Source organism: Carcharhinus amblyrhynchos, chromosome 24, assembly GCF_965287045.1.
Source record: "Carcharhinus amblyrhynchos chromosome 24, sCarAmb.v2.hapA, whole genome shotgun sequence".
In the NCBI taxonomy this organism is placed as follows: Eukaryota; Metazoa; Chordata; class Chondrichthyes; order Carcharhiniformes; family Carcharhinidae; genus Carcharhinus; species Carcharhinus amblyrhynchos.
The window spans coordinates 36,868,270-36,894,760 of NC_137347.1; the positions used below are offsets into that span (position 1 = coordinate 36,868,270).

General features: G+C 42.6%; 2 protein-coding genes and 1 pseudogene across 2 annotated transcripts in view; all 3 read right to left on the bottom strand.

The window, feature by feature from the left end:
* Nucleotides 1–606: 606 nt before the first annotated feature.
* xkr8.3 (XK related 8, tandem duplicate 3) lies at nt 607–9,775 on the bottom strand. The gene is made up of 3 exons (XM_080211538.1): nt 9,415–9,775; nt 6,191–6,381; nt 607–3,778 (listed from the first exon to the last, which is right to left on the bottom strand). The coding sequence occupies exons 1-3, from the start codon at nt 9,741–9,743 to the stop codon at nt 3,057–3,059; spliced, it is 1,242 nt and encodes a 413-aa protein (XP_080067664.1). The 5' UTR covers nt 9,744–9,775; the 3' UTR covers nt 607–3,056.
* On the bottom strand, nt 6,605–6,908 carry LOC145357946 (cytochrome b-c1 complex subunit 8 pseudogene; annotated as a pseudogene).
* A 10,942-nt stretch (nt 9,776–20,717) lies between the features above and the next one.
* The window catches only part of LOC145357795 (acid sphingomyelinase-like phosphodiesterase 3b), a 30,716-nt gene continuing 24,942 nt past the window's right edge, over nt 20,718–26,491 (bottom strand). Inside the window, exons 7-8 of the mRNA XM_080211302.1 lie at nt 25,364–25,497; nt 20,718–23,520 (exon numbers count right to left, since the gene is read on the bottom strand). Of these exons, the coding sequence (XP_080067428.1) occupies nt 23,158–23,520; nt 25,364–25,497 (497 nt within the window). The 3' untranslated portion in view covers nt 20,718–23,157. The remainder of the gene's footprint in view (nt 23,521–25,363; nt 25,498–26,491) is intronic.

A 26,491-nucleotide genomic window follows, 5' to 3' on the forward strand; every position in this document is an offset into this window, starting at 1 on the left:
AGAGATTCACCACCCTTTGAGTGAAGAAGTTCCTCCTCAACTCCGTTCTAAACCGCCCCCCTTTTATCTTGAGGCTGTGCCCCCTAGTCCTACTGTCTTTTTTGAGCAGGAAGAGTCTCTCCACCTCTATCCTATCCATCCCATTCATCATCTTAAACGTCTCAATGAGATCTCCCCTCATTCTTCTAAACTCTAACGAGTACAAGCCCAGTTTATTCAGCCTCTCCTCATAGCTCAACCCCCTCAACTCCAGTATCAGCCTAGTAAACCTCCTCTGCACTCCCTCCAAGGCCAAAATATCTTTGCGCAGGTGCGGCGCCCAAAACTGCACACAGTACTCCAGCTGCGGCCTCACCAATGCCCTATACAGCTGCAGCAAGACCTCCCTACTTTTATATTCAATCCCCCTCGCTATGAAGGCCAGCATCCCATTCGCCTTCCTGACCACCTGCTGCACCTGCAAGCTGGGTTTTTGCGACTCATGCACAAGGACCCCGAGGTCCCTCTGCACCGTCGCCTGCTGCAGTTTTTCACCCCGTAAGTAATAGTCCTTCCTACCATTCTTCCTACCAAAGTGGACCACCTCACACAGGAGCCCAGCACAGATCCCTGTGGCACACCACTGGTCACTGGCCTCCAGTCACTAAGGCAGCCACCTGTCACCACCCTCTGTCACCTACTGCTAAGCCAATTATGAATCCAATTTGTCAGATCTCTCTGTATCCCAATGTGCATTAGCCTTCTTAATAAGTCTCCCACATTGGACTTTGTCAAAGGCTTTGCTGAAATCAATATAAACTACGTCAACTGCACTACCCTCATCCACACACTGGGTTACATGCTCAAAAAATTCAATCAGATTTGTTAGGTATGACATCCCACTGACAAAACCATGCTGACTATCCCTGATCAAACCTTGCTTCTCCAAATGAAGATAGATTCCCTCCTTCAGAATCTTCTCCAGTAGTTTCCCAACCACAGACGTCAGGTGCACTGGTCTGTGGTTCCCTGCCTTGTCTCTACTACCTTTCTTAAATAGTGGGACCACTGAACGTTCTCCAATCCTCTGGCACCTCCCCAGTGGTCAGGGAAGAATGAAAAATTTGGGTCAGAGCCCCTGCAATTTCCTCCCTTGGCTCCCACAACAGCCTGGGAAACAATTCATCTGGACCTGGATATTTCTCCACTTTTAAGCCCTCCACTAACTTGTCAGTCCGTATGATAATTTTCTCTAGAGCCTCACAGTCTCTCTCCCCTTATTCTATAGCTACCTCCTCATTCTCGTGGGTGAAGACAGATGTGAAATATTCGTTTAACGCCCTCCCAATGTTCTCTGCCTCCACCCATAAATTTCCCCGTTGGTCCCCAAATGGGCCCTACTCTTTCCCTGGTTATTCTCTTCCCATTGATATACTTGCAGAATATCTTAGTGCTTTCCCTACTTTTACCAGCCAGAGCTTTCTCATATCCCCTCTTTGCTCTCCTAATCGATTTCTTAAGCTCCATCCTGCTCCTGCAGTACTCCACTAATGCCTCCGCAGACTTACTCCCCTTATATTTGTTAAAAGCCTCACTTTTCCTTCACATTGAATCCTGGATGTCTCTGGTCATCCATCGTTCTCTGAGTTTGTTAAACCTTCCCTAGAGGGAACATGTTGGGCCTGTACCCTCCCCATTTCATCTTCTGTAGATTTCCCCACAAGTAACTCACTCTAGTCTACCTTGGCCAGATCCTGCCTAATTTTGTTAAAATCTACTCTCCCACAACCCAAAATCTTTTTCTGCAACTTGTCAATTTCTTTGTCCATAACAAATTTGAATTGAACCATGTTGTGGTCGCTATCACCAAAATGCTCTCCCACCAACAAATCAAACATCTGTCTGGCTTCATTCCTCAGAATTAAGTTCAACACAGCTCCTTCCCTGTTGGATTCTCTACATACTGACCGAAGAAGTTTTCCTGTATACATTTTAAGAACTCTACTCCATCTAAGCCCTTAACATGATGGCTATCCCAATTGTTGTTGGGAAAGTTGAAATCACCTAATATAATTACCCTGTTATTATTTTTACACCCCTCTGTGAATTGTGCAGATATTTGTTCTTCAATTTCCCGCTATCTGTGGGTCTATAATAACCACCTAGCAATGCAGCTGTCCCTTTTTTATTCCTAAGCTTTACCCACAACATAATTTGATGCCCCCTCCAAGGTATCATCTCTTCTTCCTGCAGTAACTGCCTCCTTAACTAATAATGCAATACCTTTTCTTCTTTTACCCCCACCTCTTCTCACCTGAAGATTCCATATCCCGGAACGTTGAGCTGCCAGTCCAGCCCTTCACTCAACCAGGTCTCTGTGATGGCTATTATATCATAATTACACATGCCAATCCTCACCCTTAACTCGGGCAAGTTAAGGTAAAAGTTTTACCTTTAATACTCTTGCCATTAAAACAGAGGCCATCCAGCCTTGTCTTACTCCCTTGAAACTTACAAACGCTGTATTCCTTCTGACCTGATTGCTTCTGGATGTTGTACTGGTGACCCTATTCTGCTAACAATCTGGGTCCCCTCCCCCTGCCAAACTAGTTTAAACTCTTCCTAACAGTATTTACATCATGTCCACATGTAAGGGTGAGATAAATAGTTAAATGAAAGGAGAATAAAGAGATACATGAACTGGGACAAGCATAGGGGTTTAGAATTAGTGCTTACGCAGCTTGGCCTAAATTTCATATTGCAGTTTCTGTGTAACATGGGTTCTGGGTTAGTATCACAGTGGGGAGTCATTAGAACCCCCCCTTAATTAATTCAGGGTTAGCATCTTCACTTGTCAAGGCTGAGTTTAAGTTAACAAGTTTGTTGACATTCAATGCGTCACCTGACAATAACAGGGGAGGAGAAATCTAGACCAAAATTAATTGAAGTAAACCGGTCCTGATTCAGTTCCAACTGAATGATACTGTCGTAGTGCTTTTTGACCTGATATAAATACAGAAAAAGCTTTGTGGCAGAGAAAAACAAAACCTTTGCATAAATTAACATTCAGCAGATCTTTATATTTTTGTTTCCCCTGTATCTGATTGGTGTTTATTTTCCTCGGGTTTAGGAGGGCAAAATGAGTTGGTGAGGATTTTCATTCTCTCATTTATCAAAGGTCTGCTCTCACAATTCGAACGGAACACATCCTCTTGTAGACTGTCTGTTTCATCAGTTAGCGAGTATTCCACTGCGACGGTAGGATGAAAATACTTGTAATAAACGCATTTCATAATCACGCCCAGAAGATATGACGACGGTACAGCAATAAGGAGTGGGAGCGTGTAGGAGGCGGTTGAAACTGGGTCTCTATAAAACCACCAAAATCCGACTAAAATCCCACAATCCACTGCCATGAATGAGTGATAGATAAGCTGTCTGACGATTGTTCTTCCCTCAGCAACATTAAGCCAGGTGAAATACAAGATGACTGCCACTGTACCCCTGTAGAAAATCTCTTCAGACCACTTGCTCATGAAGTGTGTACCTTGTCGCCATGCCCAAATAAACATGGGTAGGCAAATAAGTGCAAAGTGCAAGAGGACATAGTATTTGAATATGGTTGCAAATAGGGCTATGCTTAAAATCCTAGGATAGATGAATAGCAGGCTAAGCATGAAATAAGATGCCTGAGCTACGAATCCAAGATGCTTTTTATCAGGTAGAGATCGGCGCAGGGACTTTTGAAAGTCTAGGAGAGCCCACGCAATGGAGAGGAAAGAAGCCACGATGGAGAAATCTGAAAAATGGAACAGTGAGAGGATAATGCATGAGAAGGCTGATCACATTCTTAACTGTTTAAGCATTTTATTGAGTAACACAGTGAATATAATATGGGTGGAAAACTGCAATACTCTGATTTCCTTTAAGGGATTAGTAGCATTTTAACAGTAATAATAGTTATGAAATACTTGACAATTACTATACAATATTCTATACAATACTACACAAGAATCTGCTATTCTGTGGTTTCAATATAGGATGCTATCTCCAAGTAAAGTTAAAGTTTTAAAGTTTATTTATTAGTCACACTAAGGCTTACATTAACATTGTAATGAAGTTACTGCGAAATTCCCCTAGGCGTAACAATCCGGCGCCAGTTTGGGTCAATGCACCTAGCTAATACATCTTTCTCTGGGGCACCCAGAGAAAACCCACACAGAAAAGGGAAGAACATGCAAACTCCACACAGACAGTGACCCAAGTCGGGAAGCGAACCCAGCTCCCTGGTGCTGTGAACAACAACTTGCATGGTTATAGGAAAAGTAATGTAAAGATATTTCAAAGTGGCGTAAATAACCCCAAAACAAGCATTGGTGGGAGAAAGGTGAAAAGAAAGGTATGATCAAATAATTGAAATGAAAACAGATTACTGAAAATACTCAGGTCTAGCAGCATCTGTGTAGAGTTAACATTGAGTCCAACGTGACTATTTTTCAGAACTACTTCCATTTCTGGAGGAATCATATGAGACAAAGTGAAGAAAAATATATTTCACTAAAAGGGAAGAATCAACCAAACAAATAAAAATATAAGGGAACAAATTAAGGTTAGGAAAGAGGCATACAACAATTACCTGAACAGCAGAGGAATGCGCGATAATTGAGAATACAAGGAGATCAGGAGAGAAATGAAAAAAGCTATTGGAAATGCAAAGAAGAACTGTGAAATTAAATTATTAAAACAATATATTAAAATATTTCATGGGCCCATCAATAAAAATGAATGCGTGATGAGAATAGGACCATGTGGCCCAGTGGTTAGCATTGCTACTTCACAGCATCAAGGACCTGAGTTCGATTCCTAGTTTAGGTCACTGTGTATGCAGAGTTTGCATGTTCTCTGTGTCTGCGTGGGTTTCTTCTGAGTGCTTCCGTTTCCTCCCACAGTCCAATTATGTGTGGTTAGGTGGATTGGCCATGATAAATTGCCCCTTAATATCGGGGGACTAGCTAGAATAAATGCATTGGGTTATGGGGATAGGGCCTGGGTGGGATTGTGGTCAGTGCAGACTAGATGAGCTGAAAGGCCTCCTTCTGCACTAGAATCCTACGATTCTATGAAACGGCAGTGCTAACCACTGTGCTACCTTGCCGCCCTATTTCATCAGCTCTTAACCTGCTGTGCACTTAAGTTACAAATATCATTCAGCTGTATAAAATAGCTCTTTTGCCTCCTCCCTTTCAAATCAAACAAGAATTAAGTTATGGAGTGCCAAAACTATAATGTTATTTTTCACCTTACATTCCCTTCTGCCATTTGCAAAAGGGCTTTGGGATTGGAATTAGTCAAGGGAGTATCATCCAGTGACTCTTCTTAGAAAGTATTTGTGTGTGAGAATAGAATTGGTATGGGATGATACCTTCTATCAAACAACCTGTTTTCACTCATGACGCAAATTTAAATATGGTTAAGTGAAAGAGTCGAGAAGGAGTTAAAATCTGACCCTTGTAATTTTTCTGGAATCCATCTGAAGAACAATCTGACAATATGTGAAGAATGGAGTTCCCTGAAACGAATCCACGATCACAACGGCCTCAGAGATGATTTTGCAAAGTGGTGGAGTGAGGGAAAGGGACAACTTTTTAGAAGTAGTTACAAAAATGTGTAAGTACATCAGTGATGCATTTCACAGGGAAAATAAAACTTGTACCTAAATAGATTGTTTGAACAGTGGAGGATTGTTTTTACATGTGGGAACAAATGTATGTTAAATAACTGCTCTCACAAGTGTTTTTGATGCAAGAGCCCTTTGTGGATTTAAATTTACCATAAGCTATCCTCCTTTGATTGGAATTTCTTTGTTACACTTGCATGAGTTAGTAGTACCAAATGAAATCTATAAAGAGTGGTCTTGACCACGAGTTCCTGAATCCTCCCTCCAGCCGTCCCCTCCCTCCAGCTTACTTTGCCGGCTTTCTAAAATAACCGTGCGGATGATACTGACTGAATCAAACTCATTTTAATGAGCACAATAATATTGAACTGCTATTTCAAAACATGTATGATCTATTTTTAAATGTGATCAACTTGTTCTAGGTTTTGTATGTCACCACTTTAAACTCTGCGGATACATTGCTGCCTTTCTTTTATGGTTTTCGTTTCAAATGAAGGTGGCTGGGTGAAGCTAGATGCAATAGTTAGCACTTACACTGGTGAAGTTCCACCTGGTTCCTCAGCAGAATGATGTATAGCATCAGTGTGAGTTGAGGAGCACTTTCGAAAATGATCTCAAAGAGTCGTAACATGCTGATGTCACTGACCAGGTAAATGGTGTACTGCAGGTCCATATTGTTCCCTTTTTTGTACGCTCGGAATCCCAGCTCTAGTGCTGTTACATACCTGATGGAACAAAGCAAAATTAATAAAGTAACAAATCTGGTACATCTTGCAACTTCTGTTTTATAGGCCTGAAGACTGATTTTTTTATAAATAAATAGTTTATTTTTGAACAGAAAGAGAGAGAGGGAGAGAGAGAGAGACAATGTTTTCACTGAAAGTGAACAGTTGGTCAGGAATATCCTTGGTACATCATCAGAAATTATACCCTCGATATTACCACCGTTCATTTATCGTTCGCATAGTCAGCCGGGTTTTTCCTCAGTAACAGTTCCTGTTCATGGTTGGCCGAGGTATAAATAAGCTATGATAACATAAAGGGAGGAACAACCCGGAGCACTTGACCCCGGAATCGCCTCCACATACTGGGAATGCCTTTGGAGAAATGATTTGCAAATGCCTTCTGTTCAAAGGGAGAGATGGTGTAGGTGACAATGTGCCGTAACCTGGTCAAGATTCCAAAGTGGCGTCCCATTTTGCAGCCACCAAATCCAAAGTTTTTGCTGTCTCCTTGGCTGTGGCTCTAATGGCGGTGCCTCCTCTCCCGCAGGAAGACTGATATGCATGAGGAAGTTAGTTCAGCCCATCATTATTCATCAATTTCATAGTTTACAGTTCCTCATTGTAGCACCCAACTATCTCTTAGAATATTCCTACAAATTCACCGCTACCCAAAAACCTGTTCTAGGCGTTGATCACGCTTTCTGGGAATAATTAGTTAACAACAACCATAACTTATATGGCACCTATAATGTCTCAAGGCACGACACTTCATTACAGATCAAAGTACAACTCCGTACTAGATGTGGAAGACATTAGGTCAGATGTTCAAAAGTTTAAGGAGTGTCTGTAAAGAAGAAAAGCAAGATAGAGAGGTGTAAGGTTGTAATGTCAGAGCTTAGGACCTAGGCAATGAAGGGCCCAACCTCAATGGTGCAGCCATTAAAATCAGAGATGCAAAAGTGGGCAGAATTGGAAAAGGGCAGATATCTCAAGGGCTGTGAGGTTGGAAGAGATAAAAAGGACAGGAAGTGGTGAGGGCACGGAGGGAATTGAAAACAAATATGAGAAATTTAAATTTTTAGTTAATGTTGTCTTCTGGCTGCAACCTTTTGATATTAAATATCTAGTGCATTCCCTTTGAAGGCCAAGGAGTGCAAACTATCAACAAATCTTCAATCGTTCAACAAGTAGGGATGACCCTTGTGGCTGATCCCAGCATGGCAACAGCATCTGAAAGTGTCATCTGGAAAGCGCTTTTTGAACTGTAATCATTGTTGCAATGAAGGAGAACCTCGTGACCCAATCTACGCAGAGCGAGATCTGCAAACATCAATGGGTCAACAAGTATCCAATCCATTACAGTGGCTTTGTTTCTAGTATTCCTTCTGCACAGCACTGGAGTGTCAGCCTAGACCTCCTGTGCTCAGTCTCTGAAATGGGATTTAAAATGATAACTTCCTGAGGCGAGAATGCCAACAACTGAGCCACCATACCTGGCAGTTCAGGTTGACAGAGGAGAGAGCCTGGGGGCCTGTAGCTAACTGCTAAAAGCAGTCACAAGCCAAAGAGTTTAAAACAACTAAAATATTAAATGATACAGCGAAGAAAATAGTAGAATATTACTTTTAAAACAACTAAGGAGATTAAGACCAGGAGATGTTAATTTAAACTAGTAACATATTAGACTAGAAACCTATTGGACAGGCACAGTGGTTAGCACTGCTGCCTCACAGCACCAGGAACTCAGGTTCAATTCTGGCCTCGCTATTATCTGGGCAGAGTCTGCATGTTCTCCCCATGTCTGTGTGGATTTTCTCTGGGTGCTCCGGTTTCCTCTCACAGTCTAAAGATGTGCAGATTGGGTTGATTGGCCATGGTAAATTGCCCCTTAGTGTCAGGGGATTAGCAGAGTAAATATGTGGGATTATGGGGATAGGGCTTGGGTGGGATTGTAGCCAATGCAGACTTGATGGGCTGAATGGCCTCCTTCTGCATTACGGGGATTCTATGATCCATTTAAGTTAATGGAACTGTATTTACAACAAGACAATGTAAAAAACAATAATTTGATTTATTATTGTCACATGTACTAGTATACAGTGAAAAGTATTGTTTCTCATGTGCTATACAGACAAAGCATACCATTCATAAAGAAGGAAAGGAGATGGTGCCGAATGTAGTGTTACAGTCATAGCTAGGACATAGAGAAAGTTCAACTTAGGATGAGGTAAGTCCACACAAAAGTCTGATAGAAGCAGGGAAGAAGCTATCCTTGAGGTGGTTGGTATGTGACTTTTGCGTCTGTGAGCATCACCTCACAGCAGCAGACCAGCCAAGTTTTACTCCCTTGGAGTCAGCAGCACACCGGTGCAGTGGTTAACACTGCTGCCTCACAGCGTTAGAGACCCGGGTTTGATTCCCGGCTTGGGTCACTGTCTGTGGGGAGTCTGCACATTCTCCCCGTGTCTGCGTGAGTTTCCTCTGGGGGGGGGGGGCGGGGGCTCCAGTTTCCTCCCACAGTCCAGAAGATGTTATAGTTAGGTGCATTGGCTATTGTAAAGTCTCCCTCAGTGTACCCAAACATGTGCCAAAGTGTGACGACTGGGGCATTTTCACAGTAACTTCATTGCAGTGTTGATGTAAGCTTACTTCTGACACTAAAAAAAAACAAACTTTAAGACTTTATACTGATGTTCCTGATTCTCTCCTCTTGGCCCAAACTATCACGAGCCTCTGTCAAATTCTGCTTTACTTTATCTCACTCAGTCTTCCCATTTCTGCCCCTCCCTGGCTCCTTCTTTTCCCTCTTTATTCTTTTTTTCCCCCCCTCTCTCTTTGTTTGCTTTTTCAATAACGCTTTCCTCTCATTCCGCGACAGGAAGTTTCCTCATTCTTTTTCCTCATTCCTTCTCTGAGAGGCAGTCTCCATTCCCCAGGCCCATTGCCCCCTCTCTGTCTACCCCACCCCAACCCCCACCCCCACCCCAACCCAACCACACTCACCCCACCCCACCCCACCCCAACCACACTCACCTCAGCAGGAATCCCAGCTGCAGCCCATGGAAGAGCCGCCGGGCACCGGCTCCCAGCTCACTCTTCAAGGCTGGAGAAAGTTCGGGGTAGGAGTGGTCCTGGAACTTCTCCTGGTCCCCGGCTGCCCAGCACCAGCTGAACAGCTGCACCACCAGCGAGCCGGACAGCAGCAGGGATAAGGTGGTGCCCGCCCAGAAATAGTCTCCCGCCAGGAAGAAGGAGGCCACCACCCAGGCATCCGTGCCCACATCGAGCAGGAAGGTGATCAGCCCGAGGAAGATGAAGATCAGGTCGAGGAGGGGCAAGCGGAGGTCATCGTCCGGAGCCATGTTCCAAACACCGGCACTGACATTCGAGCTGCTCGCTGACTTAAACCTGGGGGAGATCTAGTTCCTGTGTCTGCGTCGCATTGCCTCTTCCGTCTGTCACTCCAAACTCTGCCAGACGCGTTCAGCTGCGATACTTCCCCGGGGAAGAGGTGGGGTCAGTTGTAATTAGGAGGCAATTTTTGTCTTCAAAATGTGAGGGAGTGAATGGAGTCAGGCAAGAGGAACTAGCATTAGCACCCTCTAGTGCTGCCTCCCTCACTCCGACTCAGATTGACGGAGCGGCAAATCTGAGACCAACGCTGGACATCCGAAATAAAAAGGAGGATGCTCACTCGGTCTGGCAGCTTCCACGCGGAGAGAGGAAACAGGATGTATGATGTACAGATGCCGGCTTTGGACTGGGGTAAAGACAGTAAGAAGCCTCACAACACCAAACTGGTTGGACTTTAACCTGGTGTTGTGAGACTTCTTACTGAGAGGAACAGGACTTCTCTTCAGAACCTAAGGGAGGTGAAAATGTAAAGCAAAGTAGTTATTTACATGTCGCTGAAAGCATGCATGCAGGTCCCCCAGTGATCAGGAAGGCAAATGGTATAGTGGCCTTCAGTGCAAGGGGAGCAAGGATGTATTGCTGCTGCAGTTCCAGGCCTTGGTGAGACCACATCTGGAGTATTTCCACATTTCTGATTTGATTAATTGTTGTCACATGTATTAGTATATAGCAAAAAGTATTTTTCTTGTGCGTTGTACAGACAAAGCATGCAATTCATAGAGAAGGAGAGGAGAGGGTGCAGAATGTAGTGTCACAGTCATAGCTAGGGTGTGGAGAAAGATTAACTTAATGCAAGGTAAGTCCATTCAAAAGTCTGATGGCAGCAGGGAAGAAGCTGTTCTTGAGTTAATTGGTCCGTGACCTCAGACTTTTGTATCTTTGTCCCGATGGAAGAAGGTGGAAGAAAGTATGTCCGGGGTGCGTGGTGTCCTTAATTATGCTGGCTGCTTTTCCGAGGCAACGAGAAGTGTAGATAGAGTCACTGGATGGGAGGCTGTTTGCGCGATGGCCTGGGCTTCATTCACAACCCTTTGTAGTTTCTTGCTGCCTTGGGCAGAGCAGGAGCCATACCAAACTGTGACACAACCAGAAAGAATGCTTTCTATGGTGCAGTTGGTGAGAATCTACTCTTTACTTGAGAAAGGATATACTTGCCATAGAGGAAGTGCAACAAAAGTTCACCAGACTGATTCCCCGGATGGCAGAATGGTCGTGTGAGGAGAGGTTGGGTTGACTGGGCCTGTATTCACTGGAATTTAGAAGAACATGAGGGGATCTCATTGAAGCATATTCTGACAGGACTGGACAGAGTGGATGTAAGGTTGTTGTTTCCTGGGGAGGTCTAAAACAAGGGATCACATTCTCAAACCATTTAGGATAGATGGATAAACCAGCCTTCCACCTGTTGGCTCTATCTACACTTCTCGCTGCCTCGGAAAAGCAGTCAGCATAATCAAGCACCGGACATTCTCTCTTCCACCTTCTTCGTCGGGAAAAAGATACAAAAGTCTGAGGTCACGTACCAACCGACTCAAGAGCAACTTCTTCCCTGTTGCTGTCAGACTTTAGAATGAACTTACCTTGCATTACATTGATCTTTCTCTATACCTAGCTATGACTGTAACAGTACATTCTGCACTCTTTCATTTCCTTCTCTATGAACGATATGCTTTGTCTGTATAGCATGCAAGAAACAATACTTTTCACTGTATGTTAATACATTTGACAATAATAAATCAAATCAAAAATGGATTTACAATGAAACACACAGTGCCTTGGCACAGGGCCACAACTAACCGGGGTTGGGGGGTGGGGGGGGGGGGTGGTGGCAGTGTGTCAGTGCCGGACCTGGTCATCAGCATGACATGGCCAGAGAGTTGACAGTTAGCATTGGCATCCATTTGATTCAGTTTCTTTTTGGTTGTGCCATTCTTAATCTTGTTTCTCATGGTTTTGCTTTTGGACAGAGTTGTTCATTATGCTGGAATTTATACTCAGCCTGGACAAACAAATCCTTTGTTTCCTTACACAACCACTAATGCTCCCTTTGCCTTTCATACCATGAAATCTTTTGACATAAAATCTCTCTTGTTGTCCATCCTATCACAGATCTCCCCTGTTTTCTTCCTGCTCCCTCCCCATTTTCATTTGCACAAAACCTATTCCACTTTTATCTTCCTTCAGTTCTGAAGTGAAACATTGACCTGAAACATTAACTCTATTTCTCTCACCACGTACGCTGCCAGCTCTGCCGAGCATTTTTGAGTTTTTATATCTAATTTCACTGTTCTTGTCGTAAAAATGTTAGCAAGAGAGGGGATATTTTACCAGAAAAGTTGGAACCAGTACAAGGTAGAGTTTTCCCTTGGCATCTTGGGCCAATATTTAGAACATAGAACATTACAGCGCAGTACAGGCCCTTCGGCCCTCGATGTTGCGCCGACCAGTGGAATCAATCTAATGACCCTCTAACCTAAACTATTCCAATGTTATCCATATGCCTATTCACTGACCATTTGATTGCCCTTAAAGTTGGCAATTTATAAAAATAGATTATCTGCTTATAATTGCATTGCTGTTTGTGGGAGGTTGCTCTGCACAAGTTGGATGCTGTGTTCCTACACATTAACAGTGGCTACATTTCAAAAATGCTTTGTTGGCTGTAAAACAGTTTAGGACATTCAGAAGTCATGAAGGCGTTATAGAAACGTAAGTCCCTTTGAGATTTTGTACTTGCGTTGACGTTATTGAAAGGAGTAATGTCATCCCATTGATAAGTGAGTTGACTACCATTTTTCATTATAAACCTAATCCTACATTTTTCCCTGACGTTGAAGATTTTGTTTTGCAGATGCACCTCCTATCTTCATTTTCATGTGCTTACTTATTTGGGAAACGTAGCAATTCTTCTCTGTCTAACAATGTTTCTATGCTGAAGCCTGCTCATACTGCACAGTTCCTGGCAGTCCCTCAATATATCACCAAAATGGCCATTCTTCATGTCAGCCAAGATGGCAAGCCTTTGTAGGCTATTCCACTGCTGAAAATATCCCAGCCTATCCTCTCCCAACATCTGCACCTTTTCAGCTGACTTCCTTGGATGGTGATCAGAGCTTGAGATTTTTTTTCCCTTCTCAGGCCAAAGCACTAATGTTCATTGTAGTTAATGCCTTTACCCTTCCCGACCTGAGTTTACCTAACAAAGGGCAGAGGGAAACTGAGATTGGGACAGTTTCTGGGTCCCAAGCCTACACCCAAAGGGGGGAAATAGGCAGACTGTTGAAGCTGTTTGGCCAATCAATTTGAAAGATCATTAAGAGAGAAGGTGGTTCAAGGTGGAGGTGCCCTCTCTCCAATCTTATTTAAATTTAAAAAATGGATCTTGTGCCAAAACAGCAATGTGGGGATGGCTGATGGCATCTACCTGATGGCCTGCCACTGTACCCAGGTAGGGTGAAGGTCCTGTAAGCCTGTCAGGAGTCACCCCACTGTCTGCCACTCGGAGATTGCCTGTATCCCTGCTGCATCCCCATCTCTTCCAGGCACTCCCATTCCTCCTCCACCAAATGGCCCAGAACGGGATTGAGCCGGGGATTTTTAGCCTTCGACCCTAGCCCTGCCTGGGAATGAAAGTCCAACCGAGAGAGTTTCCAGCTTTCTTTAACACTGATGTTTACTGATTCCCCTTTCACTGATGTCAGCTGAAGGGAAATAGGATTTCTACTTGACAGAAAATATCTCCGCAAGGGTTCAATGAAGGGTCTGGTGGAAGAGATAAAACTTATTTGCATAAACGATGCATCAAGATACTTTAACTGTTAGCAAATATCCAGCATTTGGCGTCCATTTAAGAATTTTTAAAGTTAGTTTTGTTACTGTTAAAACCTCTCTCTGCTGGTGGGGTGCGTGCTGTATAATTTTAGCATCAATAACAGAGAAAAAGCTGGAGCCCAAAAACCCAGTTTTTATCAGATTTTATTTTGAGTTTCATAAATGTGCCCTAATATTGATTTTTTGATAAGAGAGGGGATTAAGGGTTATGGGGAGAAAGCGGGAAAGTGGAACTGAGCAGCGACAGATCAGCCATGATCTTATTGAATGGCGGGGCAGGCTCGAAGGGCTGGATGGCCTACTCCTGCTCCTATTTCTTATGTTCTTATGAAACCAGTTTTAGCAGGAAAATTGGTAGGTTGGCAGGGGTAATGTTTTAACTGATACAATCTATGGTTAAAGTAGCACATGATCATCTTACATAAGAACATAAGAAATAGGAGCAGGAGTAGGCCATCTAGCCCCTCGAGCCTGCCCCACCATTCAATAAGATCATGGCTGATCTGTCGTGGCTCAGTTCCACATTCCCGCCCTCTCCCCATAACCCTTAATCCCCTTGCCTATCAAAAACCCATCAACCCGCGTCTTAAAAATATTTAGCAAGGCAGCCTCCACCACCTCAACGGGCAAAGAATTCCAGAGATTCACCACCCTTTGAGTGAAGAAGTTCCTCCTCAACTCCATTCTAAACCGACCCCCCCTTTATCTTGAGGCTGTGCCCCCTAGTCCTACTGTCCTTTCTGAGCGGGAAGAGTCTCTCCACCTCTATCCTATCCATCCCATTCATCATCTTATATGTCTCAATGAGATCTCCCCTCATTCTTCTAAACTCTAACGAGTACAAGCCTAGTTTATTCAGCCTGTCCTTGTAGCTCAACCCCCTCAACTCCGGTATCAGCCTAGTAAACCTCCTCTGCACTCCCTCCAAGGCCAAAATATCCTTGCGTAAGTACAGCGACCAAAACACAAATGTTTATAAAATCAAATCTGAAATTGTTGATGCCAAGGAGCGTGATTCTCCGGCTCCACACACTCACGTGCAAATTGTGCCAGACAATCACGGGGGAGAGCCTGTATTGTGGTTAGCGCCAGCGAGAACCCCTTCTGTAAGGATCAGTTTGGAGCTGAATTCTCCCAGCTCCTGCCATTCTCTGACCCTAGGGTCCAACAGGGACCTGGTGTGAATCACTACTGGTCTCCACAAGCAGATGATGGCTACACTGGGGAGGCCACGGATTGGAGGGGGCTTGTGGGTTTGGGCGGGGGTGGGGGGGGGGTGATTGGTGGTAGGGGCTCAGAGCCTCCAAGTGGTCAGAGCAATGGCTAGATAGTGCCCTGTCTCTTGGCACGCTGACAGTGCCAATCTGACAGTGCCAATTGGGCAGGGCAATGGAGAGCTCCTGAAAGGGGGATGCAATGGGAGAGCGGTTCTCCTTAAGGGGTTGGACAAACTCCACACAGACAGGGACCCAAGCTGGGGATTGAATCTGGGTCCATGGCGCTGTGAGGCTGTGCTAACCAACTGTGTCACCATGCTGCCGCCTATGTTTTCAGGTTTGGAGCAAAGAGGTTCGAAAGAAACTCAACCAAAAAATTGCACTTCTGATGACTCACCCTAAAACTTTACTGATGATGGGAAGGAGGTTGATAGGGTGGAACTGGCCATGTTACATTTAGTCTGTTTTTTCGGATAATTGCTAAAGATTGCACCCAGATGCTGTCAGACATGCTGATTTTTCCCAGATTCTTCCGTTTTTATATCAGCTTTCCAGCATGTTTTGTATTTTGCTTTTATATATAAATTATTGCATAGAGTCACTGAGGTTTACGCATGGAAACAGGCCCTTCAGCCCAGCTTGTCCATGCCACCTCTTTTTGTTTTACCACTAAGCTAGTCCCAGTTGCCCACATTTGACTCATATCCCTCGACACCCATCGTACCCATGTAACTGCCTAAATGCTTTTTAAAAGACAAAATTGCTCCTGCCTCTACTACTACCTCTGGCAGCTTGTCCCTGACACTCATCACCCTCTGTGTGAAAAAATTTCCCCTCTGGACTCTTATGTATCTCTCCCCTCTCAGCTTAAATTTATGCCCTCTAGTTTTAGACTCCCCTACCTTTGGGAAAAGATGTTGACCAGCTGATCCATTCCCCTCATTATTTTATAGACCTCTCTAAGAAACCCCCAAATCTCCTACGCTCCAGGGAAAAAAAATCCCAGTCTATCCAGTCTCTCCTTAGAATTCAAACCATCAAGTCCCAGTAGCACCCTAGTAAATCTTTTCCGCACTCTTTCCAGTTTAATCATATCCATTCAATAATCGGGTGACCAAAACTGTACACAGTATTCCAAGTGTGGCCTTACCAATGTCTTATACAACTTCAACAAGACATCCCAACTCTTGTATTCAATGTTCTCAATGAAACCAAGCATGCCGAATGCCTTTTCACCACTCTGTCCATCTGTGATTCCACTTTCAAGGAGCTATGAACCTGTGCCCCAAGATCTCTTTGCTCTATAACTCTCCACAATGCCCTATCATTAACTAAGTGCTGTCCTGGTTCGATCTACCAAGATGCATCACCTCACATTTATCTAAATTAAATTCCATCTGCCATTCGTTAGTCCACTGGCCCAATTGATCAATGTCCCGTTGCAATCTTAGATAATCATTTTCATTGTCCACTATGCCACCAATCTTGGTGTTATCTGTAACCTTACTAACCATACCTTCTAAATTCTTATCCAAATCATTAATATAAATGACAAATAACAGTGGACCCAGCACCAATCCCTGAGGCACAATGCTGATCACAGGCTTCCAGTTCGAAAAACAACCCTCTACAATCACCTTCTGTCATCAAGCCAATTTTGTATCCATTTGGCTACCTTACCCTGGATCACATGAGATTTAACCTTATGCAACAACCTAGCACGTGTTACCTTGTCAAAGACCTTGCTAAAGTTCATGTAGACAATATCAACTGCACTGCCCTCATCTATCTTCTTGTTTACCCCCTTCAAAAGACTCAATCAAATTTGTGAAACATTATTTTCCACTCACAAAGCCACGCTGACTGTTCCTAATCAGTCCTTGCCTCCCTATATGCCAATAGACCCTGTTTCTCAGAATACCTTCTAACAACTTATCCACTACAGATATGAGGCCCACTGGCCTATAGTTCCCAGACTTGTACCTGCAGCCCTTCTTTCACAAAGGCACAACATTTGCCACCCTCCAATCTCACCTCACCTGTGCTGTCAATGATTCAAATATCTCCGCTAGGGGACCCGCAATTTCCTCCTCGCCTCCCACAATGTCCTGGGATACACTTAATCAGATCTCAGGGATTTATCTACTTGGATTTATCTATTTATCTACTAAATAAATAGTGTTCAGTTCTGTTTATAACTTTAGTAAGGAAGAAGCCCAAACAGCTTTCAGGTTTGGTTCAACAGTCAGGTGACAAACATATCCAACCAACTTCCCCTTACTGTCAGTGACATCATCTCTCTGATTTCTCCATCATCAACACTTTGGGTGGGTCCAGCTTAACTGGACCAGATCTTTACAAGAGCAGGACAGAGGCTGGCTACCTGGCTGGTAGCCAGGTGGTCAACAGCCTGAGCAGCTAGGCCCAATATAAAATTGGACACTTTAAATTAATATACAGCTAGACTGCTTCTACGAGCAAGACCTGCTGGAATGTGGACAAGGTTACAACAGGCCAAAAGCCAACAGGGACCAGCCTAGTACTGTCTTGCATTTTGAACAGAGGTGCTTGACCTTATAATAGGGGAGTTACTATGAACTGAAACCCATCAAGAAGTGGCCATATCTTGAAAAGAGAATTCAGACCTTTTACATATTGAATAGAGTTGCTCGATCTGAACAATGGAAGAGTTATACTGACCTGAAGCCTATCAAGAGGTACTTAGCCAGAAGAATAGGAAAAGACATTATGATTGTCTGTTCCTTAGTTTTAGTCAGACTCCCTGCTATTAACCAAATCTTGGAAGGGATATGTACACCTAGAATGACCTGGCCTCACCTCATTTGGTGGTGTGACTCCCACCCTGTGACCCCATTGGCTGGAAGCCAGAGAACATTCCAGAAGAGCTCAGAGAGGGGGATTAAAAACTGCCATTTTAAGGCAAACCATCAGCGAAGACTTGGCCAGCCTACTACAACCTTTGATGATGGTAGAGGGCATGTGAGATCCACCTTTGAACCAAGAAAACCCTGAGTTCATCTGTTGATGTGAGCTCAGTGAATTGAACCCAGTTAACTGCACCAGAATCTGTAGTATATGTTTTTCAGGTAGACAGCCTAGTTTGGGGAAAAGTTAATTTATTATGCAAGAATGGTTTCTTTAATCTGTAAGTATTTTTAATAAAGCTAAGTTCAAACCATATATCTGTATCTGTCTCATAAAGTAAGAGCACCTGGATAAACATGTTTTGAGTGATAAACTGATCAAAATGTCTGTATAGAATATTTCACAGGCCTGACCCCTAAAAGATTCTGCCATCCAGGGTAACAGACACATCCAAAGACACTGCAGTTAGATTAACAGTGCCACTGAACTCAATATCCACTCTTCAATCTACATTGCATTATGGTACCAATACTGTATATAAGACACAGAAATCCACCAGGATTATTTCAACAGCTACTCCTTCCCCTGAAACCTTAAGAAAGACAAGAGCAGTGATGTCATGGGAATACATTCACCTCAAGTCACATACCATTCTAGTGGATGTATATTGTCAATTGTCGATCCTTCAAAATTGCTGGATGAATATTCTAGAATTACCCATCCACCACCATAGTAGGGGCACCTTCACCACAAGGGGTGGTTCAAGGGAAAGTCTATAACCACTTTCTCAAGGTACCTCAGCAAGAAATGACACCTTGCTGGAATCTTCCATATCCTTGGAAGAAATTTTAAAAGCCTACATTTTGCAGGACATTTGATTTCATTTCTTGTTTCATCTCCATTACAAATCAAAATTGCTCCCCATCTTGCTCAGCTGTGTATCATGGATGTTGATCAGTTGTCTTGGTGGCACTGATCATGCTGTTGCCTTTTACTTGTGCTCGCCTATTAAATTTTGACACAGTGCATCTTTCTATGGCTCTTTCATTTTTTCTTCTGGCACTATAGGTTGTCAGTTGTGATAGATATGAGGCAGCATTTAATCTTTCTTCAAATTCCTCTAATCACTTAATATTTCCCCTCAAGTTACCCTCCTCTAAGACTTTTGTACGGAAGCTGAGTCCCAAGTGTGCACGTGCCATATGAATGCTGTCATTACAGATTTAATTTCCATTAATCTGTAAATAGTTTTTAATATTAATGCAAAATACATCTCTGGATTTCCTAAGAACTGTGAGAATTCATCGTTTAAAGGATCAGTTTTTAACTGTTTTACCCAACATAAAGAAACATCTGTAAATTTAGTCGTGGAAGTAAGTAAAAATTGATTTTAAACTTATATTTCTCAACCTACTGCATTTTCTGTTAGCCAATTGTTATGGTCAGGTGAGAAGTGGTAGAATGACCCTTTCCACTTCCACTGACTGCAGTGAGTGCTTTAAAAGATAATTTGCTTGGTGTGTTCACTGTTTAAGTACAGTGACTGTAAAAGACGTACACACAGGAAGTTTTAAAAGAAAAGGAAATAGTATTTATTGTACTTAATATCCAATATATAAAAATTATTCCCAAAAAATGCTGCAACTTTCTCATGCACATATATTTTCAAGAGTTAGAAAGAGGGAGGAGAAGTAAATGATTTAAAAATCCAAAAAGAGAGTCAATCATATACAGTTTCTGTAAATCAATGACAAGAAGTTTCAGGCCAGGTTCAGTGACCTTTTTAGATTCTGTGTTGAAACAGTTTAAAAGTTGACGGACAATTTCTGTCCCTCCTCCGGGAATCAGCAACTCCTTGGTTTATGTTAAAGATGCTGCCTGTGGGGTTTGACTGGTCGAAATGCAAATTGGTGGCTACGGATGTGATTTCGGCACCCGTAACAGAGAAAAGACTAGACTTCATAAGAACATAAGAAATAGGAGCAGGAGTAGGCCATCTAGCCCCTCGAGCCTGCCCAGCCATTCAATAAGATCATGGCTGATCTGTCGTGGCTCAGTTCCACCTTCCTGCCCTCTCCCCATAACCCTTAATCCCCTTGCCTATCAAAAACCTATCAACCCGCCTCTTAAATATATTTAGTGAGGCAGCCTCCACCACTTCAATGGGCAGAGAATTCCAGAGATTCACCACCCTTTGAGTGAAGAAGTTCCTCCTCAACTCCGTTCTAAACCGCCCCCCCTTTATCTTGAGGCTGTGCCCTCTAGTCCTACTGTCCTTTCTGAGCGGGAAGAGCCTCTCCACGTCTATCCTATCCATCCCATTCATCATCTTATATGTATCAATGAGATCTCCCCTCATTCTTCTAAACTCTAACGAGTACAAGCCTAGTTTATTCAGCCTCTCCTCATAGTTCAACCCCCTCAACTCCGGTATCAGCCTAGTAAACCTCCTCTGCACTCCCTCCAAGACCAAAATATCCTTGCGTAAGTGCGGCGACCAAAACTGCACACAGTACTCCAGCTGCGGCCTCACCAGTGCCCTATACAGCTGCAGCAAGACCTCCCTACTTTTATATTCAATCCCCCTCGCTATGAAGGCCAGCATCCCATTTGCCTTCCTGACCACCTGCTGCACCTGTAGGCTGGGTTTTTGCAACTCATGCACAAGGACCCCGAGGTCCCTCTGCACCGTCACATGCTGCAGTTTGTCGCCACGTAAGTAATAGTCCTTCCTACCATTATTCCTACCAAAGTGGACAACTTCACATTTGCCAACATTAAATTCCATTTGCCAGTTCCTGGCCCATTCGCCCAGCCTATCTAGATCCTCCTGCAGACTCTCCACACCCTCCGCACAATTTGCCGTTCCACCAATCTTGGTGTCATCAGCAAATTTCGACACCATACACTCGGTTCCCTCCTCCAGATCATCTAAATAAATGGTAAATAGCTGAGGCCCCAGCACCGACCCCTGGGGCACTCCACCAGTCACCTACCGCCAATCCGAATAGCACCCGTTGACCCCCACTCTCTGCCTCAGGTTTATTGGAGAAGCCCAAGGTTTATTGGAGAAAATTCTTTTCCATTAGCGTCATAAATGGGTATAAATGTGTTTCAATACAAATTTCTATGTCAAATTCATTTTTACAAGAAAAATACAGATACTGCCAGACCTGCACTTGCAGTGGCTGTTATAGCTGATAAAAATAATCTAAGGTTAAAGTAACACATGACTATCTCAAAATACAGGAAGGGCACATTTGCGGAATGACTGGAGAGAAACAGAGAAATGAACTACAAAATCTTCTTGATGTTACCAATTTGTGGTTTTCCTGTACTCTTATCCTAGGAATCAGTGTCTTTTCACCTTATTTTCTATTATGTGACATTCTATCACGTGACAGAGAGACATAGATAAGCTGCAGAGCTGGGCTGAGAGGTGGCAAATGAAGTTTAATGTGGAAAAGTGTGAAGTGATTTAACTTGGAAGGAGTAACAGAAATACAGAGTACTGGGCTAATGGTAAGATACTTGGTAGTGTGGGTGAGCAGAGAGATTTTGGTGTCCATTTGCATAGATCCCCAAAAGTTGGCATCCAAGTTGACAGGGTTGTTCAGAATGTATACGGTATGTTAGCTTTTATTGGTAGAGGGATTGAGTTTCGGAGCCATGAGGTCATGTTGCAGCTGTACAAAACTCTGGTGTGGCCACATTTGAAGTATTGCGTACAATTCTGGTCACCGAATTATAGGAAGGATGTGGAAGCATTGGAAATGATGCAAAGGAGATTTACCAGGAGGTTGCCTGGTATGGTGGAAAGGTCTTATGAGGAAAGGCTGAGGGACTTGAAGCTGTTTTCAATAAAGAGAAGAAAGTTAAGAGGTGACTTAATAGAGGCATATAAGATGATCAGAGGATTAGATAGGGTGGACAGTGAAAGCCTTTTTCCTTGAATAGAGATGGAGAGGGGACATAGCTTTAAATTGAGGGGTGATAGATATAGGACAGATGTCAGAAGTAGGTTCTTTACTCAGAGAATAGTAAGGGCATGGAATGCCCTGCCTGCAACAGTAGTGGATTCACCAACATTAAGGGCATTTAAATGGTCATTGGATAAACATATGGATGATATTGGAATTGTATAGGTTAGATGGGCTTTAGATTGGTTTTACAGGTCGGCGCAACATCGAGGCCGAAGAGCTTGTACTGTGCTGTAAAGTTCTATGTTCTGTGTTGAGTTCATCACCAGTCTTGGTGAGATTGTGTGTACGAAATGTACAACAATAACAATGTGTAATTCTGACAGAGGTGGATAATTCCAAGGATTGACTAGCTAGCATTACTAAGTTCGTATTATTCAATGGAGCAAAGTCTGTTCTGAAACTGGAGCTATTACGGACATTTTGAGATCTTTAGGAAAGTAGTGAAGATCTTTGAGAGAGTGAAGAGGCGGTTTCCCAGAACAGTTTCAGAGATGAGGGATTTTAGCTACAAAGTTAGATTGTGGAAGCTGTGGTTGTTCTCCTTGGAGAAAATATGCTTGAGAGAAGAGAGGTTTTCTATAATTTAATTGCCAGAATATGGGCATCACAAGGTGGCCAGTATTTATTGCTTGTCTTAATTGCCCTACAAGATAGGAATGAGCTGTCTTCTTGAACTGCTGTAGTCCATGCGTAAGTTTATCACAGATTTCGAGAAGATAGACAAAGAAAAGCTGTAGCCATAAGCTGATAGTAGTAAGGGACACAGAGTTTAGGTTTTTGACAAGAGATGCAGGGGATTGTGAGAAAGAATACTTTTTAGCAGTGAGTAACGATGACATGGAACTTGTCCATGAGAGTGGTAGAACAAGAGAAGATCAATGATTTCAAAATGTTATTGGATGAACAGTTCAGAGAAATAACTGAGAAGGGCTATGGGGATAGAATGGAGGAATGGGGACTTTGTGGATTGTGGGGAGTGGCATGGACTTGATGTCCTGAATGGCCATCTGTGCTGTAATGATTCTCCATTTCATGCAATGAAATTGGTTGTCTCCAGAAGAATGTCCATGAAGATAATTTTCAACATGGACTGGTTGCCACAGATGTAATTTAGTTACATTTCTTCTTCCTTAATTGCCACACGATCATACGCAAAGTCAATGGATTTAAAGGATTATTCTTGTTTACTTAACAAGGATCCCAAGCTAGATTAATCATACTGAATAAAGTGCATGTGGATTTTGAAGTATATATTATCATTCGCATGAAACAATGGGCAGGATTTTCCGGCTGCACTCGTTCCAAAACCAAAAAATCCCGCCCGAGATCAATGTACCTTTGCATGATCCTGTCCCACTCACTACAATTCCCATGGTGGGCAGGATGTGAAAATTCCCTCCACTGTGTAGGATTCTTTTACTTTGGCACATTTATATAAATCTATTCTATTGAAGAAGCAGGATGGAAAGCAGCAGAGATAGAACGATAGATACTTGCGCAGGAAGAGTAGAAGCAGAGCTCTCTCTTTTCACACAATCTTCATATTTATCAAAGTCAACTTCCTTGATTGAACAAATTTGATCAACTCTGCAGTTTGCATCACATTCAGTTAAATCATAGTTTACAGAATTATATTCATAATATTTCTGTAGGTATTTGTTATTATTGTATAACTTTTCCAATGCTTTTTGCATAGATTGAACTGTACCATCTGGAATGTTGAATGCCTCTGTGAGATGATATTCTAGTTGCCACTTTGGACCTATTGTGTTGGCTCGGCTTAAATTGAAGTAGTATGTCACCATATCCTAAAGAAAAGTCATAAGTTATTACAGTGTTGAAACTAACTGAATTATTGATGAATAATGACCATAAAAACCAAAGTGCTTAATTATACAAATACATCATTTTAAAAATTGACAGCAATTTCAAGATTTAGTGTAAATGTAAATCATAGAATCATGGGGTGGTTGCAGCACAAGAAGGCAGCCATTCAGTCCATCTGTCTATGCTGACTCTTTAAGAGTTACTCAGCTAGTCCCACTTCCCTGCCCTTTCCTTGTTGGCCTGTAAATTCTTTCTTATATCGTTGTTACAAATTTCACAAAAAGTAAAAGGAAATGCCTTGTTCAATGCGTAACTTAGTTTTTAACTGGAGATCCAAGCAGTAAGTACTGCTGCACAACTTAACTGATGCTGAAAGAAATATGTTCATTGTTGTTTAATGTCTCCATTATGATTCAGTCCTAGACAGACAGCATAGTAGCACAGTGGTCAGCACTGCTACCTCTCGGCACCAGGAACCTGGGTTCAATTCCCGGTTTGGAGATTGTCTGCACGTTCTTCCCATGTCTGTGTGTGTTTCCTCTGGGTTGCTACGGTTTCCTCCCACGGTCCAAAAGACGTGCTGGTTAGATGCATTGGCCACAGTCCGAAAGACGTGCTGGTTAGAAGCATTGGCCATGCTAAATTCTCCCTTGGTGTGCTTGAACAGGAGTGTGGTGACTATCGGATTTTCACAGTAACCTCATTGTGGTGTTAATATAAGCCTATTTGTGATACCAGTAAATAAACTTTATTTCTAGAAATTAAATTTCTTCAAATAATCAAAAAAATGAAGTATTTCATGAATTTCAGCTTCTATTTTTATCTATGTATGTCTGATATTAAGAGTAAAATCTTTAAGAAGTGACTTGATTATTCTGCTTTTCATTTCCTAGTTGACTGTCTGTGAGGATTTTTTAATGTGATTGGCTACTTGGATAGTTTGCTGCCAACATTGCAACTCAACACTGAGAATCACCATTAAACCATGCTACAATTGATTACAATTTGAGAGGATTAAAGTTCTTGCCGAGGAAATGGCAAGAACCCTCAGTACAACTTTCATTGAAATCTGTGCCAGTGTTCCACTAAAAAAAATTAAAATGGTTAAAAGGGAAGTTCACTCATCAAACTCAGTATATCATGACAAGGTCGCAAAATTATTGAATGATGACTTATCCTCATTAATACCTTCATTGGAACTAAAGTCAGACTAAGCATTAATTTTCAGTCTCATTAAGTTAGGAACCATGGAAGTGTCAACCCTGCAAGTTGGCCTACAGGGGACTCACAGGACATAAGCAGAGTTGAATATAGTTTATCCCAAAGTGAAGGTGAGGTGAGTAAATATTTCTGGGTGTGTAGTGCTCGATGTTTGAATCTCAGTTGTATAAAACAAATATTTCATTTTTCTCAGGTTGTTGAGATATGATTCCGCAGATGCTGACAACTATCCAATGCTTTAAAGTGGACTCATATGATGAAAGTGGCCTTCCATCACATGAGTGTAGATGTGCTATTCCTCAATGGAAGAGATTGTGCGTTTACCAACAATGACTTGGCAATAATCAGAAGTAAGAGACATCTAGTTAATTATTTCCCCCTCCCTAACCAAGGACACTGAAGTCAATTATAACACTTCAACTGGTGTTCGAGTTAACTCCTTATAGGCAAGGAATCAAATTTGGGATTTATTGCTTTGAAATACATGGTAGTTCTAAGTGTGGTACTTTTACCTATTTGGAGATCAGAATAAGGAAGGGAGCATTTCAAGTATGTCTATAAAATAATGAAGTGCTGGCATATTTACTGCAGAGAACCTCTTACCTGGACTTCCAATGTATTTGTATCATACTCAAATATCCGAATCCCGGGGTTGTTAGATCCATTCTCCACACCAGGCAGTGTTGTTTTCCATGGAGTGATGCCAGGTGCAATAAACATAACTCCAATGGGAGAACCTGGGAGAGAAACAGAAGATTTCTGTAGAACAGGGTGCCCAGACTTTAGTGACCTGAGATCTACATTTCAACAGCCATCCGAACATGATGTCCATTCTACCCCCTCCACCCACAGGGACATTCAAGCATGTTGCTTAATGCTGGCCTTATATTGTCTGTCTGGTGAATAAAAAGAACAAAAATACACCAAAACTGTAAATAAGTGAAGACATATATTGTGCTGTAGATCCTTACTCACTAAGAATTGGATTGAGACCCAAGGATAAGATCTTACAATAATACAGGAAAGGCTATTCATATTGTGCACAAGACTTTTGTAGTTAACAGGGGTAGGTGGGAGTTACACTTCATCAGCCTGGGCAAAATTTGAGTTCAAAGCTTCAAGGTTAATGTCTAAAGTGCTGTCAACACAGTTAAAAGTGAAAGTTATGTGCTAACTGCATTCTGCTTTCAACTCTTGTTATGTAGGATTTTTGCAGCTGGCTTCACCAACAACGCACTTCACTAAGTAATATAGTTTAGTTTCTATTAAATCAGTGAGCCAGTAACTTCCATATGTTGAAGAAGTACAGAATAGTCATGAAATGATAAGGTTTTACTTATTTTTTCGAGAGGCAAAGCACATGCAAACAATGCACACCACATTGTGCTGACTCTGCGTGTGTGCAGGTTCAGCACTCACGATTTTGTGCATCAGGCCAACAGCGAAAGTTAACTTGATGCCGTCTTTTGGAAAAGTATTTCCCCACCAACCAGTCGACTGCGATCAGCATCTTGGCTATAGAATACAGCATTCTACCTACCTGCTGTGAAGTTTGTGGTCTGCAGCCACAATGTTCTTTGTTATTCAAAATGGAGCTATTGTAATGTTCCCCTAGACACTCTACATCCCCATTATATGAGCATATAAACATATGAATTAGGAGCAGGAGAAGCCACTCTCTTGTAATACCCCTCCGTCTTTTTACTTCTTTGCTCTTTAAAAACCTTCTCA